This window comes from Carassius carassius, chromosome 9, assembly GCF_963082965.1.
Source record: "Carassius carassius chromosome 9, fCarCar2.1, whole genome shotgun sequence".
In the NCBI taxonomy this organism is placed as follows: Eukaryota; Metazoa; Chordata; class Actinopteri; order Cypriniformes; family Cyprinidae; genus Carassius; species Carassius carassius.
Window position 1 is genome coordinate 32,889,821 of NC_081763.1, and position 14,959 is coordinate 32,904,779.

General features: G+C 35.9%; 1 protein-coding gene across 2 annotated transcripts in view; it reads right to left on the reverse strand.

Moving 5' to 3' along the window:
- Nucleotides 1–14,959, reverse strand: part of LOC132149628 (microtubule-associated serine/threonine-protein kinase 1-like) — a 32,526-nt gene that overhangs the window by 9,886 nt on the left and 7,681 nt on the right. The window contains exons 2-12 of one of the 2 annotated variants that reach the window (XM_059559020.1): nt 8,542–8,570; nt 5,234–5,310; nt 5,031–5,106; nt 4,885–4,954; nt 3,245–3,405; nt 3,069–3,144; nt 2,578–2,787; nt 2,363–2,464; nt 1,512–1,644; nt 1,359–1,426; nt 1,155–1,231 (exon numbers count right to left, since the gene is read on the reverse strand). In XM_059559020.1, coding sequence (XP_059415003.1) covers nt 1,155–1,231; nt 1,359–1,426; nt 1,512–1,644; nt 2,363–2,464; nt 2,578–2,787; nt 3,069–3,144; nt 3,245–3,405; nt 4,885–4,954; nt 5,031–5,106; nt 5,234–5,310; nt 8,542–8,570 — 1,079 coding nt within the window. Of the gene's footprint in view, nt 1–1,154; nt 1,232–1,358; nt 1,427–1,511; nt 1,645–2,362; nt 2,465–2,577; nt 2,788–3,068; nt 3,145–3,244; nt 3,406–4,884; nt 4,955–5,030; nt 5,107–5,233; nt 5,311–8,541; nt 8,574–14,959 lie in introns of both variants that reach the window. The other variant, XM_059559018.1, reaches the window with a different exon arrangement.

The window sequence follows — 14,959 nt, forward strand, 5'->3', positions numbered from 1 at the left end:
AGGGTCGTAAGGGTCAAGGCCGGAAAACCATACTGGATGCCCTTGATCTTCGGGCCCTTAGACCGCACTGCATCACATACAGGAATGCTACTGTAATGGAAATCACAACATGGGCTCAGGAATACTTACAGAAAACATTGTCGGTGAACACAATCCACCATGCCATTCGCCGTCGCCGGCTAAAACTCTATAGGTCAAAAAAGAAGTCATATCTAAACATGATCCAGAAGCGCAGGCGTTTTCTCTGGGCCAAGGCTCATTTAAAATGGACTGTGGCAAAGTGGAAAACTGTTCTGTGGTCAGACGAATCAAAATTTGAAGTTGTTTTTGGAAAACTGGGACGCCGTGTCATCCGGACTAAAGAGGACAAGGACAACCCAAGTAGTTATCAGCACTCAGTTCAGAAGCCTGCATCTCTGATGGTATGGGGTTGCATGAGTGCGTGTAGCATTGGCAGCTTACACATCTTGAAAGACACCATCAATGCTGAAAGGTATATCCAAGTTCTAGAACAACATATGCTCCCATCCAGACGTCGTCTCTTTCAGGGAAGACCTTGCATTTTTCAACATGACAATGCCAGACCACATACTGCATCAATTACAACATCATGGCTGCGTAGAAGAAGGATCCAGGTAGTGAAATGGCCAGCCTGCAGTCCAGATCTTTCACCCATAGAAAACATTTGGCGCATCATAAAGAGGAAGATGTGACACAGAAGACCTAAGACAGTTGAGCAACTAGAAGCCTGTATTAGACAAGAATGGGACAACATTCCTATTCCTAAACTTGAGCAACTTGTCTCCTCAGTCCCCAGACGTTTGCAGACTGTTATTAAAAGAAGAGGGGATGGCACACAGTGCTAAACATGGCCTTGTCCCAACTTTTTTTTTTTAGATGTGTTGATGCCATGAAATTTAAAATCATCTTATTTTTCCCTTAGAATGATAAATTTTCTCAGTTTAAACATTTGATATGTCATCTATGTTGTATTCTGAATAAACGATTGAAATTTGAAACTTCCACATCATTGCATTCTGTTTTTATTCACAATTTGTACAAAGTGTCCCAACTTTTCTGGAATCGGGTTTGTAGATATTGAAGCAAACGTGGGGTTTGTTTGTGTGTGTGTTTGTGTGTGTGTGCTTGTTTACCCATAGGCTCCATTGCTGATCAGTTTGATAGTCTGGAAATCTGCCTCTCCAGGTGGCTTCATGGGTTTAATCTTTCCCTGGAAAAGAGAAAATACACTCAGCTCTCACACAGGATGTCATTATCATCTTCTAACAGACACTTTACGGTCAAGAAATCATTTTCAGATTTCCTGGGGCTGTGTGTGTGTGTGTGTGTATTCAAACCTCTGCAGAGTCATCTGTCTCCTGTGTGACGGGCCCCTCGCAGTCGTAATGCTCTCGACTGACCATCTCTGAAACACAGACGTGACAGTCGCTCAGTGATCAGCAGTACTGGGATCAGTGTTGTGTGATTGTTGTGTGACTGTGGTCACTCACCCTCCAGAGGGTCTCTGGTCAGACCCAGCTGACTGATGATGTATCGTGGGATGTCGGTCTTCATCAGGTGTCCTTCTTTAGCGTGATCTTCAGCCGCCTCCAGCAGATGATAGAACTCTTCAGGGTTAAACTCCTGCACAGCGGGTCAGAGCGAAATCTGTTAGTGTTGCTATTCATGCTGAGGCATGTTTGGGACAGATTTCAGTATTGCTATGTGGTTTCTGAAGTGTTAGGAATAGTTTTCAGCCTATTATATTACACTACTATGAGGTTGCTAGGGTGTTTGGAATAGTTTTCTCTATGTTGCTACATGCTCCTTCACTCTGAAACAAGTCATAAATGCAGTGCAAGTTCAGTTGGGTTCAAGGTGCAGGTAGCATTATTGTTTGGTTGAGGATAAGCTCTCAGGTTCAGTTTCTGAGACAGTCCAAAACTAAAGCTGAATTAAACTGAACATTTTGTAATTTGCTGGAGTACATGAACACACTCTCCAGGGCTCTACTAGAAGCTCATTTTGGGGGCATCTCTGTTTAACGGGATAATGAACGGTTCATGTGGTTTAAATCCTGGAGCAGCACAGAAACATTACCAAATGAGTTTTTCCGGGAAGTGAATCACAGAAGGTGAATGATAACAGCAACACTCTCACAGCTCCCAATCTAAATGCTAATGCAGCCACAGGTTCAACTTGCTCTTGCTCTTTTGTGTGTTTTGCAGTGCTTCCAGTTTAAAGTACTTTTCTTAAGTTTTGGAAAGCGTCAGCCTTGTGTTGTTGGTGTCCAGAGGGGTTTGGAGCATCATGTTATCTGATGAATGGATGAAAGAACAAGCAAAAGGAAGCATTTTCTCACCAAACACTCCAAAAGTCGAGCAGGTCGAGACATGATGAAGAGGAGTTTCTTCACCAACTCGGTGATGAAGGTCAACTCTGAACTCGCTGACCGCTTATAAGCCTGAGAGACACAGACAGAGAGAAACAAGCGAAACAATATGTTATTATTTCTGCACATTACAGTCAAGAGATGGCAGGTTTCGTGAGATCTCAGGTGTGATGTGGTGAACTCACATCATCCAAAAGTTTCTCCAGGTTCTCCTGCAGTTCGAAAAAGTAGACGGACGTGATGAGATCCTCCTTAGATTTGGCCAGGCAGTCTCTGGACAGTTCGATGATCTGGTGGTGAATGAAGCTCAGGACTCCGTCGGCCAGCGGCAGAACGCTCTCGGGACAATACGAGTGGATGAAATCACACAACCGTCCCTCCATCTGCGTCGTGGCCTGACAGGATCAAATACAGAGACTATTTCTGAAGATAAACCTAAAGATACATATTCTAGAAATAATAGCATGATTATAATAGATAATTTAAATATCTATTATAATTATGTTTATAATTATGCATTTAAATTTAAATAATAAATCATTTAGCATTATCTAGGATTAATAAATACTTCAGAGAAGACACTTGTGAAGGTGGATAGGTGTGAGAAACAGGTAGACAGATGCTGAGGTGTGTGTGTGTGTGTGTGTGTGTGTGTGTGTGTATGTGTGTGTGTTACCTTAGGGAAACGCTCCCTGTAAACATGATTCATCATGATGATCTCATTGTCGTAGCAGCCTTGAGAGCGACCCGGACTGAACACATGACACAGAAAGAGTTAAACACGACTACTACAACACACACATTCTTTAGTATGAGTGTGTGTTGTGTGTGTGTGTGTGTGTGTTGGCAGACCTCAGGCTGCGTGAGCGGGGTCTTATGTGGGGTGAACAGCGCCCCCCGTCATCATCAGTGATGCTCTCTGTGCTGTCGAAGTGTTTGGACAGGAAGTGCAGCTCATCCATGGTGGGTTGAGACGGCAGCTGGTGCAGACGCTCCTGAGACGAGTTGGAGGACTGCAGATGAACACACAGACTCACATCTCAATAAACTGTGAAATAATGGGATTCAAAGCTGAAAATGCCCTACCTAACTTAAAATCGCAACAGTTCCTTATTCAGTGTGTTACACACATCATTTTGGTGTCTTTGGAAAGAAGACCCTTTGGGCTTTCCTTTTTATCAACCAGTTGATAATGCTCAAAAATATTAAAAGTTATAGACACTGAAATGCCTTCTATTATTTCAAATCTGAAGAAGATACCATGAAAAATTTGATTCCTGCAACCATTTTTCTACCCCTCAATATACAAATATTTACCAACTGTATTGAAGGATTCTACAAACTATTTTAGTCATTAAGCATACCACTGCATAGTTTTTCAATTATAAAGCAAAGGACATAAACGTAGACATCATAAAAGTGATTTATTTGAGCACTAGAAAAATACAATAAGAATATTTGAGAAATAAAAAAATATAAAAAAACAAAAAAAAGATTTAACTATGTATGCCAATTACAGTACATCCTGAGATTGCTATAAATTAGGCATTTACAATGAATTCTGCTCATATGGTCAAGTATCATGTGCTGATGGCCAATTATAGAGATGGTAATAATACAAATGCGGCGCCATAAAGTCAATAATCACACTCTTTTCATATAGATGCGTTCACATTGATAGCCGTGATCATACAGTAATAGCGAGCTGATTTGGGCTGATTTGCACTCAAACAGATGGTAATCATGCAGATACATTCACATTCGACATAAAACACACTCTCACATATATAAAAACTGTTGAAAAATAAAAGAAACAAAGAAAAAGGCGATCGCTGTAAGTTCCGCCTTCATCAGCTGACAGGTGCATCAGAGCGCGTCACGAGGGAGCGCCAGAATTCAAATAAACTATTTTCCGCTTTTCTTTCACTTTTTTTTCGTAGATCGATTATGACTCGTTATTACGACGGATCTGGTATGTACAGCGTTTTTATTCTTCATGTTTTGATGTGTACTGCTTACACAAATCTAGCAAATACAGTCTTTATAAGCTTTCCATTGAAAAACAGCAATCTGTCGCCGATGCTTGAGGCTTAGATCTTTATAATGATACATAGTTTGTCAAGATTAAATTTGTCCTGTTTCATTTAATCTATTCATAATCATTGACACGTGCAAACAAAGAGACTTAAGTGCACCCACATCCCGGTGCAGGTTAACAGGTTTAAACAGCAATCAGAAAATCAAGGCTTATTTAATTATTTCAAAGAAAAAAAAAACATTAAAAAACATGCATAAAAATATATGATCTTTGACTATTACTATAATATTTGATATATTTAAAAAAAAAATTTGTAAAAAGCTATAAACTATATATACACACAAATACATATATATAAAAATAGCATTTTTGCTTTTAAAAAATATATTAATAATTTAAAATACTTAAATCACAAAACAATCTGCGCTTGTGTTCAGATGAGAAACTCACGTACCGTTGAGCTGGGAGTGTTCGTTCCATAACCAGAGGATGGAAAAGACGCCAGCGACCATCGACGTCCATCCCTACAGAGACAAGGATTACAGAAGCTGCAGCAGTGTTTATCCTATGCTTTTATTCCCACGTGTGTGTGTGTTTTACCGTCTTGAGAAGGCGAAAGAGAAATGTGCCGGAGCGCTGGGCGAGAAGTTTCGAGGGCTGTCCAGAGGACTACTTCCTGTGTGGACAGGAACAACAAATGAAGCTCAGTTAAGAACAAGACTCAGTCATGTAAGAAAAGTGCATTAGTTGGTCTGTGCATCAGCATCAGCATCTGTTTCCCAGTAGGGGGCGTGGCCACTCACCGATGTATCCGGGTAACGGGGAATGTGGGCGGGGCAGAGTCGGGGAGGTGGAGGTCAGAATCAAACTTTTCCTGTTACTACGGCAACAGCAGACACACAAACAGACAATTCAATGGTTTAATTCAGTTAATAAAACGAGTATCAAATGTGAGACAATCAGAGGAAATAAAGAAACAGCTACAGATCAGCACAATCAATACACCATCGTTAAAAAAAACGTATAACAATTAATACATTTTATTTTAATAAATCAATAATTTAATTTAAATAATAAAAAAAAATGAAATAAATAAAATACAATAACATTTCTGAAAATTAAAAAAAAGAATACATTTAAAAACAGGAAAAGAAACTTTAAAATGAATAAATACATTTCTCTTTTTAAAGAGAAAAGAATAAAAAGGGAGAAACTTAAAAAAAGAATAATTTTACATAAAACTTTAATTCACTTTCTCTGAAAATACCATGGTACGGTTTCACGGTATAAAACAATCAAAACAGTTTTTTTTTTTTTGGTTTGGTTTGGTTTGGGGGGGGGGGGGTGGGGGGTTGAACAAATGTTTGAAAGCATGTGTTTATTCAAATGTCATTAATCAAAAACAAGAACATTTTACCATTGGTTATTTATTAGTTTAATAACTTATATTTATCGTTAATAATTAATAAAAATTCATAAATTCTGGTTTGACTTAATTTTTCTGGATTCTGTACTTTTATGATTTAATACAAATATACTATCAAAAATGGTGGCATGCATGAAAATGCATACAAATGTAACAATTTAATTGATGTTTTAAAACCTTTATTCTTTTATGTTTTCACAAAGGGCTGCACAACAGAGATTTACTAAATTAAAATTAGGGAAAAAATTATATTCCCTAATGTTTATGTAAATTATTATTATTATTATTATTATTATTTTAGAAGTAGGCTACATTATAGTACAATCGTAATTTCTGTCAATTTCTTCCAGTTAAAAAGCAGACTTTTATTTGGACGGGTTGTATTGAAGAGCTTTGAGTGTCAATGTATTTGTTTTTGACAGTGGTATTCTCAAATAAAATGATGAAATGATTATTAATTGTTCTCTCAGTGAGGCTCTCAGTGTTTGTGTTCACGTCCTCAGATAGTGAGACAGCAGGCTCTGTTAAACCTGCCACTTTAAGCCACGCTGGCGCATACTTGAGTATGTAATACATGACAACGCCGCTCATTCACAGAGAGACATGCAAAACAAACAGATTAGCCTATATATTTATATAGCAGGGCTTTTGTCATGTCATTTTACAGCTTTGTTTTTTATTTATTCATCAATCCATCAAATCGCACATTCATGAGACATCTGCATTGCAGCTAGCTACTGTAAATTCATTGTCATGACTGAATTCTGTGCTTCACTCCTCATCACAGAAATCATAATGCAATAACCTTAAGTTATAAATGGGACATAGCTGTTTCTTCACAGGATGATGATGATGTTCTGAATAAGTAAACATGTTCGATACGTTTCCTCGTTTTGCAGCCACTTTCCGACCACAGTTTTTGCAAACGGTGTCTACCCTCGAGGACAAATAAGCATTCATTTGTTCTATATAAAAAGTATTCCCATACTAGTGCCAGTTTGAACTCATATTTCGATGGGAGTTAGAGATTAGAGATAACGGCCTCTGAATCTGCTGTTGTCTCCGCTGTACGTGTGGGTGGAGCAAGAGAACAGTTAAGTGGAAAGTTGTCATCTAGGCACAGGTGAGATTCTGTGTCTGTTATTTTCTCTCAAAACCGTAGATAAGCAAATGTACACGATATGATAATCGTACATGTTTAAATCACGGTATATCGTCACACCGGTATATCGTTACAACCCTAAATACAATGAAAGACACTCAAAAATAAATAAAACAGTTAGAAAAAAAAAAAAAAAAAAAAAAAAAAAAAAAAAAAGAGTAAATGAAACTTAAAAAAAACATTTATGAATAAATTAATACATAAAAACACAAACAAACTGAATTAAATAAACTTAGAATAAATAAAAATAACAATGTTAAATATAAATGAAACATAAAATAAAGCTGTAATAAAAAAAAAAGCTTCACCTCACGAAACAATAAATAAAACCAACCGACCATCTTAGTTCATCGCTAACTTTAATGATTAAAATGAATATTTTATCTTGATAATTAATTGTTTTCAGATTTGTTTTCCAGATGTCTTGATGAGAACAAATTATGTTCAGACAAAATCACACCGGAGCCGAGAACAGAGAAACCGCTGTGTGTGTGTGTGTATCAGTCTGGCTATGTCTGTGTGTGTCTATGAGTGCGTGTGTGTGTGTGTATGAGTGCGTGTGTGTGTGTGTGTGTGTGTGTTTGTGTTTATGAGTGCGTGTGTGTTTGTGTGTGTGTGTCAGTCTGTGTGACCGTGTGTGTGTGACCGTGTGTGTGTGTGTCTGTGTGAGTGTGTGTGTTTCAAGATGGTGGTGCAATATGCTTTTCCCCAGAGGTCAAGGTAATATAACTGAGAATCATGGAAAAAAAGTACATGAGAGTGAAAAAGCTTTTAGAGAAATAGACAGAGAGAGAGAGAGACATTCAACCTGACAAAGACAGACTGGTGGAGTCAGATTTTTCAGTTATCTACAACTAAAATTAGAAAAACACTTGTATTACTAGGAATATAATAAACATTAACTGAAATAAAATAAAAAAGGTAAAAGCAAAGATATTTATTTTAGTTAGCTGCCAAGGCAACATTTCTCATTTTCTTTGATTTAACTTGAAGTACTTAAGTAAAGTAACTAAAACTAAATAAACAATAAAAAAACATTTTTCATAACTTGAAATAAAATAAATGTGAACTGAAATAAATAAAATACATTTAAAAACGTTAATATTATTTTTTTCTATTTCTAATTCCAGTCTAGTTTAACTTTTAGATCTAAAATAATTTAAATTAAATACACTTATAAATAAAAATGAACAAAACCTGTATAGACCCATTTAAATAATTAAAAAAAATAAATAAATAAATAAATAAATAAATACAATAAAATCTAATAAAAAAAAAAACCACATTATCTCAATGACGTGAAAAACACTGTGTTGAACTTTGTAACGCACACAATATGAACCCATATGGCAATTTACCATGGTAACCTCTAAAATACCACAGTTACTACACTTACTGTCAGGATGCAACTACTCATTATTTTATGTATCAAACCCTGAGCCACACTACATCCATCTAATCTGAATAAAAAGATGCCAAGAAAGCATTCATTTATCTTTTATTATTACTGAAAACAGACTTACCTGCTGTTCTTACGGGGCAGAGGAAGATCCTTCTGGGCCGAAGACAGAGACACAAACACACAGAGAGAGAGCAAAGAGATCAGACAGGAAAAACTCAGTCAGGACATTAAATCAGATACAAAAAATATCACAGTAAGCATCATTTATAGTAAAGAAAGAGGCACAAACACAAAAAGAATGAATGATTTTAAAATGATAAACCAATGAATCTCATATTCACTTAAAGTGTGTGAATGTCACTGAGTTTGTGTTTGAAACAGTTTGGCACATCCTTGCAGCACTAAGCATGACACAAACACATCCGTCTGTTGGGATTGTGTGAGAGAGATGCTGCTGCTGTTCTTCAGTTCTCTCTATACGTCTGTGATTGAACACACAATCTTCTCTCATTCGTCTCGCTGACAGACTCTCAGCAGATGTTCATTCACACACAGAGGAACAGGCCGTGCACGACATGCTCTTATTGTATGTCACAGTGCATATTATCATAAAGAAATGAGACCTTCATTCCAATCAATCACGCTCCAAGCCCCGCCCTCTAAAGCCATCTCAGCCAATCCAAAGTCAGCAAAATGTTTACTGACTTAAAAAGTTACTTTAGCTTAATTATATTTATTATAGAAGGCATTTTATGCATGTTATTCAAAAAAAAGTTGGCTTTAATCGAACATCATTAGCACTGACTGGCAGTAGTGGTCGACCGATATATCGGCAAGGACGATATATATATCGGCCGATATTTGACATTTTTCAGTCGAATCCAGCTTTGAGATCTTGTGAAGTATGTATGTGTATCCAGTGTATAGTTAAGTAAAATTAAAAACATAAAAAGTATCTAAAATAAAACTTTAAAATACTATGACAGTATGTCAAATGATACTAAAACAACAATGCTCAAATATTTTGAGATAGTTGTAATAATTCACTCAGACCCATATAAGACTGTAGCATAAATGAAATAAAACTCAAGCATAAGTGGAGCGAGTGCATGGTCACAGGTCAGAAATCAAGGGGGAGCTTTGGACAAAATGCAGCTGCACAGTCAGAGCTCTAGAGAGTGACCTAATCTCTCAATGGTGCGACTAAAAAAAAAGACGTTTGAGGGGAAGAAAAGTCTCAGCGACTCTGAAAGTCTCCCTGTGGTTCAACAACAGACACTAGAGCCCTGCATTTCAGCCCCGACCTTTCTTATGCCCCTCCGGCCGGGCTTCGGGCCAATTTTCCATCACATATTTTAGGCTTCTCCTTACTTTTATTTTTTAGACATCCATCAATTAGTGATGAAAAACAAGTGCCGCGCTGGTGAAAACAACACGAGGCGTGCTACTGCGACAGTCAAGAGTGGCTGGAGGGTGTTTATTATCAGCAGCTGAACAGTTCTGCGTTCACATACATGCAATAGCTTGTTGCAAAGCACTGGCAAAAGTAATTACCATAAATTTGACGGGGGAAATAGTAAGGACATATTTGAATTATTTACTTAAAAACTAGTGTTTTCTGACTCTGTGTCGCAAGGATGAAGTTGCCGATCCTGGCTCGCCATTTCATTAAAAGTGCCTTTAGAGAGAATTGCATCTTCATGGATTATGATTACAATGAAAGAGTTTTTGTTTTCAATTTGTTTTATTTCGTTAAATAGTCATGACAAACTTTCTATGGATATAATCATCATGTCTGTGAGGCATGTTTTCACTGAGTGTCGGTTCATTTTTGTACTCCTGTTAAAGAAGAGATGGCATAAAGCACAACATTTTGTTGATATTGTGAGTGCACACAAAAAGAAAAGTAGACCCTTTGCAGCTATGAACGATGTATTACTCTTATGAGCAAAAATGACAGAGTATCCACTGAAATAAATGCAAGTGATCACGCTGGCATCTTCATGTCCCGAAGCGTCTCCACACAAACTATTGGATATAGCGCACATTTATCTGGGTCTAACGTTTAAACATTGTTAAATGCTTGAACTGTTTTATATCTATAGATTTTATTTTAGGCAAGTCGTGATGATTTGAGAAGGCTAAATTGATCAAACATAGGCTCACTGTCCGCCGCTGGCTGCTTGGTCATTACTTACAAAAAAAAAAAAAAAAAAAACTAAAACTTATATTTAACAAACAAAAAATGCTCCAAGCGAATTTTCTAAATTAACTTAATAAAAAAACAAAAAATATAAATTGCTTTGCTTTTTCATGCAAAACTTAACTATTTTAATAGCTGAAACAGTAGTATAAGCTGTTTAGGGACTGTTTATCTGTTCAGATCAGACACTAGAGCATCCTTCATTCAGACACCATGGGCTGCACGATGTGTCGTTTAAGCATCGATATCGCGATGTACGAATCCACGATAGTCACATCGCAGGATGTGTGATGTAGGCTGTCGTAGTTGATCCGTTATTCATTAACTGTACGGGCCAGCTGCTCCCCGGCCCATGACGAATGTGATTCGCGGACTAATTGCACAGCTTAACCATCATAGAGTGAAAGTTTATGTTTTTAAGTCCTGCCACGGCCGCGTGCCCACGCTCACCTTCACAGTCTTCAAACAACACGAGCGCTGTCTTGCTCTCTCTCCCTCGCGCATATTAATCAAAATCAATTGACACGATGGTGTCGAACAAAAAAAAAACAACAACTATCCAGTGATGAAATGTTTTCTGTGTTGTCAAATCTTGTGCGATATCCTAAACTGCAGAGATAATTACACAACGCGTGGCGTACACGTCTGATTCGTGAACTAATGATTCCTTTGAACCGATTCAATTTAATGAATGGTTTAAACAACTGACCTGTCCAACACTGAACTCACGAGACGTCTGAATTGGTGTATAAAAAAAAAAATCTGTAACACTTTACAATAACGTTCTATTTATTAAACTATTTAACTACATTATTTAACATTTGCTATTACTAAACTGCGCTCATACAACATTGTTAATTTCAACATTTAGGCTATAGCCTTCATTGTTGAAATCAAAAGTTGTACAGTATTCGTTAACATAGTTAATGCACTGTGAAGTAACATTACCAAACAATGAACAGCTGTGTTTATATAAACTAAGATAAGCAAAGATTAATATAGTAACAAAAGTATTGCTCCTGGTAAGTTCATGTTAGTTAATTGGTAACAATTCAAACCATATCCTAAAGTTACAAACAAAAAATTTACTCTAATTTAAATAATACTCTGATGTAATTGTGCTCATCCCATTTTTATTTGTAAGAAAAAAAATTAGATTAGATTTCATATGACAATATATATCGCAGAAAAATAAAATATCGCAATGTCATTTTTGTCATAAGACATTGAGGCATGAGATGTCCAGTTTGAAGCCCTTTAAACGCTTTTAATTTCATTTTTATTTCATTTTTTCTTGAGATATTTTAAGTTTAAATTTCAGATCATTGAAACACTTTAAGCACCATAACTTTTTCAGTAAATTACCTTTCTTGTAGAATTGTGCTTCAAATAAAGAACATTATGTTGACCAGAATGTTAGTTAATCATTTAGGCTACAAATCAATATTGCCTATATGGACAGCAATTAAAAAAAAAAAAGTTAACTTGTTAAACTGCGGCATTAAATGCGATGCGATAGAAAATTTGGGTGCACCTAACTTTTTTAAGCGCACCAGCGCAACAGGTTAGTCTGGAGCCCTGCACTAATGTTGCATCATATTTCTTTTTACACATTTTTAAAGCTTTGCACATTCTAACCAATCACACATGAGTCTGTTGAGTTTATGAATGCAGCGGCCAATCAGAGGCGTTCAGATGAGTCATCGCTGAAACAGTTTTGTTCACTGCGCAATCACTGACTGAATTCTGCACTCTCATGAATTCTCTCATATAAACAACTAGCCTAAATGCAGATGTACACAAACATACAAACACATGCATGTATATATTTAAGAAAAATATGTAATGTTTATATATTTAAAATATATTTATATATAATATAAATTTCATGAATACAAATATAGACATGTAAATATTTTCAAAATATATACTGTATGTGTGTGTCTTTATACATACATAATAAATATACATAGTACACACACACATATATATATACATATATATATATATATATATATATATATATATATATATATATATATATATATATAGAGTAAACAAAAACTTTTATTTTGGATGCGATTAATCGTTTGACAGGACTATTAAAATATTATCAATTTTAATACAAATCCAGTCATACTAAAAACTTCTTATGACATGGCACCCATTTTTGGTACTTGCCTAAAAAGATGTGCGCTGTTACTAGATTACCCTAACATTAGGCTATTCTAGCCTTACTCTGGAGTTGGTTCACCCTCCACTTATGAACTCCCAGTAGCGCATTTTATGTAATGCTTACAACTTATGACATTTTCCAATGCAATCTCATGAGAATTTGTATGTAGTTGACATAAAACATGGTTATATAAAACGTACATTTACTTTTGACGACACCTAAAAGGCGTGTTATTTATGCAGCTTTAATGAATTAAAAATGAAATTGAAATCGTGGCATTAACATTTTATTATATTGTATTCAGTTGCCATGTGAATAAACAATGAGACCAGGCTGTAATTTCAGTGTGCAGTTTCGTTCTGCTGTGTCAAATGAACCTAACATCCTTTGCCATTAATGTTGAGATGTTAAATGAGTTAATGTTAAACGAGTCTTCCACATAAAGCAGCAGAAGGCTTTCTGTTTGTTTCTCTGGGACTCACGTGTTTCATTTTAGACAGTAATTAAGTTTTCCATCCTTAAATGCTGTAAAAGCTTCCCAGAAACCCCGTGGAGAAGAGCAGCCTGGCAAACTCATGCAGACAGATGGACCCGATCGGGAACAAACTGCACAACTCTGAGCAGAGATCAGCCGACCAAAAGCCCATCTGTTGTCTGTCAGACTGAACAGAGATTATTTTAAATATCACAGTCATGAGGCATGAGACAGGATCCTAAAGCAAACTATCACAACAGGAAAAGACTTCAATTTTAACTCATTTGATTATTTTAACATTTCAAAATATGGTAAGAATATGAAAATGAACTTCATGTCAATCCTTCAGTGATGCTGAGTTTAGCTCCTTTTGAACATTTTCTGCTCATTGTGTAAATTGTGTCCGTGCCTAAATACTAGAGTTGGGAATCACTGGAGGCCTCACGATATGATATTATCACGATACTTGTCTCACGATACAATATTATAGTGATTTTTAAAATATTGCGATATTACAGTGCAACTTGAACTTGCACAAAAATTTGGTTCAGAGCTTTCACCAATTGGGGCATTTGAAAGTAAATTAGTGTTAAATTTAAATTAAATTAAATACATTATGTTGTCTTACATCTAGGGATGCACCAAAATGAAAATTCTGTATTCTTTGGAGATCTAAAATCCATTATCTTTTCATGGTACAAAAAACGCTGTATTACTATAATACATGTTTCAAAACAGATTAATACCATACAGTACATTGATATATATACCATGGTACTGAATAAATACCATGGTTTTCCAAAGAATACCACTTCCCATTGGTTACACAGTCTATGGTCCTATCAGATCTCACATCATGGTATTTTTGATCGGTTCTCTATTCATAATATATTGGTAAGCAGGAAATGTCTAAGTATTGTACTATAAGCTCAAAATTATTGTATTTGGGAGAAAATTATTGTACGCTGTTCAAACGTACAGTCTACAGCTATTTATCCACTAGACTAGACCAACAACCTTTTGAGAGGACCTTCAAATTACCACAACAAATAACTAGGCTAGGGCCCTATGAAATCAGTTTTATTTTTTAACCAAATTCCATTTCATTTTACACCCCCTCCCCAAATTACTAATAATTCTATGTTTTTTTGGAATCCTTTTAAAATGGTTAAAAATAAACTGTATTAATCAAAAGCATGTCTAATTATTTTGAATCATGAAATGTATATAATTCAGCATCATTCTATTAAAATGTTTTTAGGGATTTATGAAATGTTCTTTTTTTCTCTCGCCTTGTTAATTGTTAACAAATTAGGCATGTCTAATGATTTGAATGCAATAAAAACTACTTTTATTTGTGAGATTGAAAAGCAGGACATCCTGTGTCTGCTGTGCTTGCTATATTTTTGGGCATTACTCAGTGGTCATAAGACATTTTCTTATTGTTCAAAATTTCACTTCTGCTTGACTCTATACACATCATATAACCAATAAAACTGAAACTAGATTGAACTGCATCACTTGGGTCTGTTTCATGGGCTCCCGGGTACTGGTCTCCTTTGCTCCATAGCCCAACCAGATAATCAGATAACCACTTCGGATCTCTGCAATTAGTTAAAATTACTTTTTTTTTCCTTTCGAAATTCTACATTGTGTATTTTTTCTGTTTATCGATTGAAGGCATT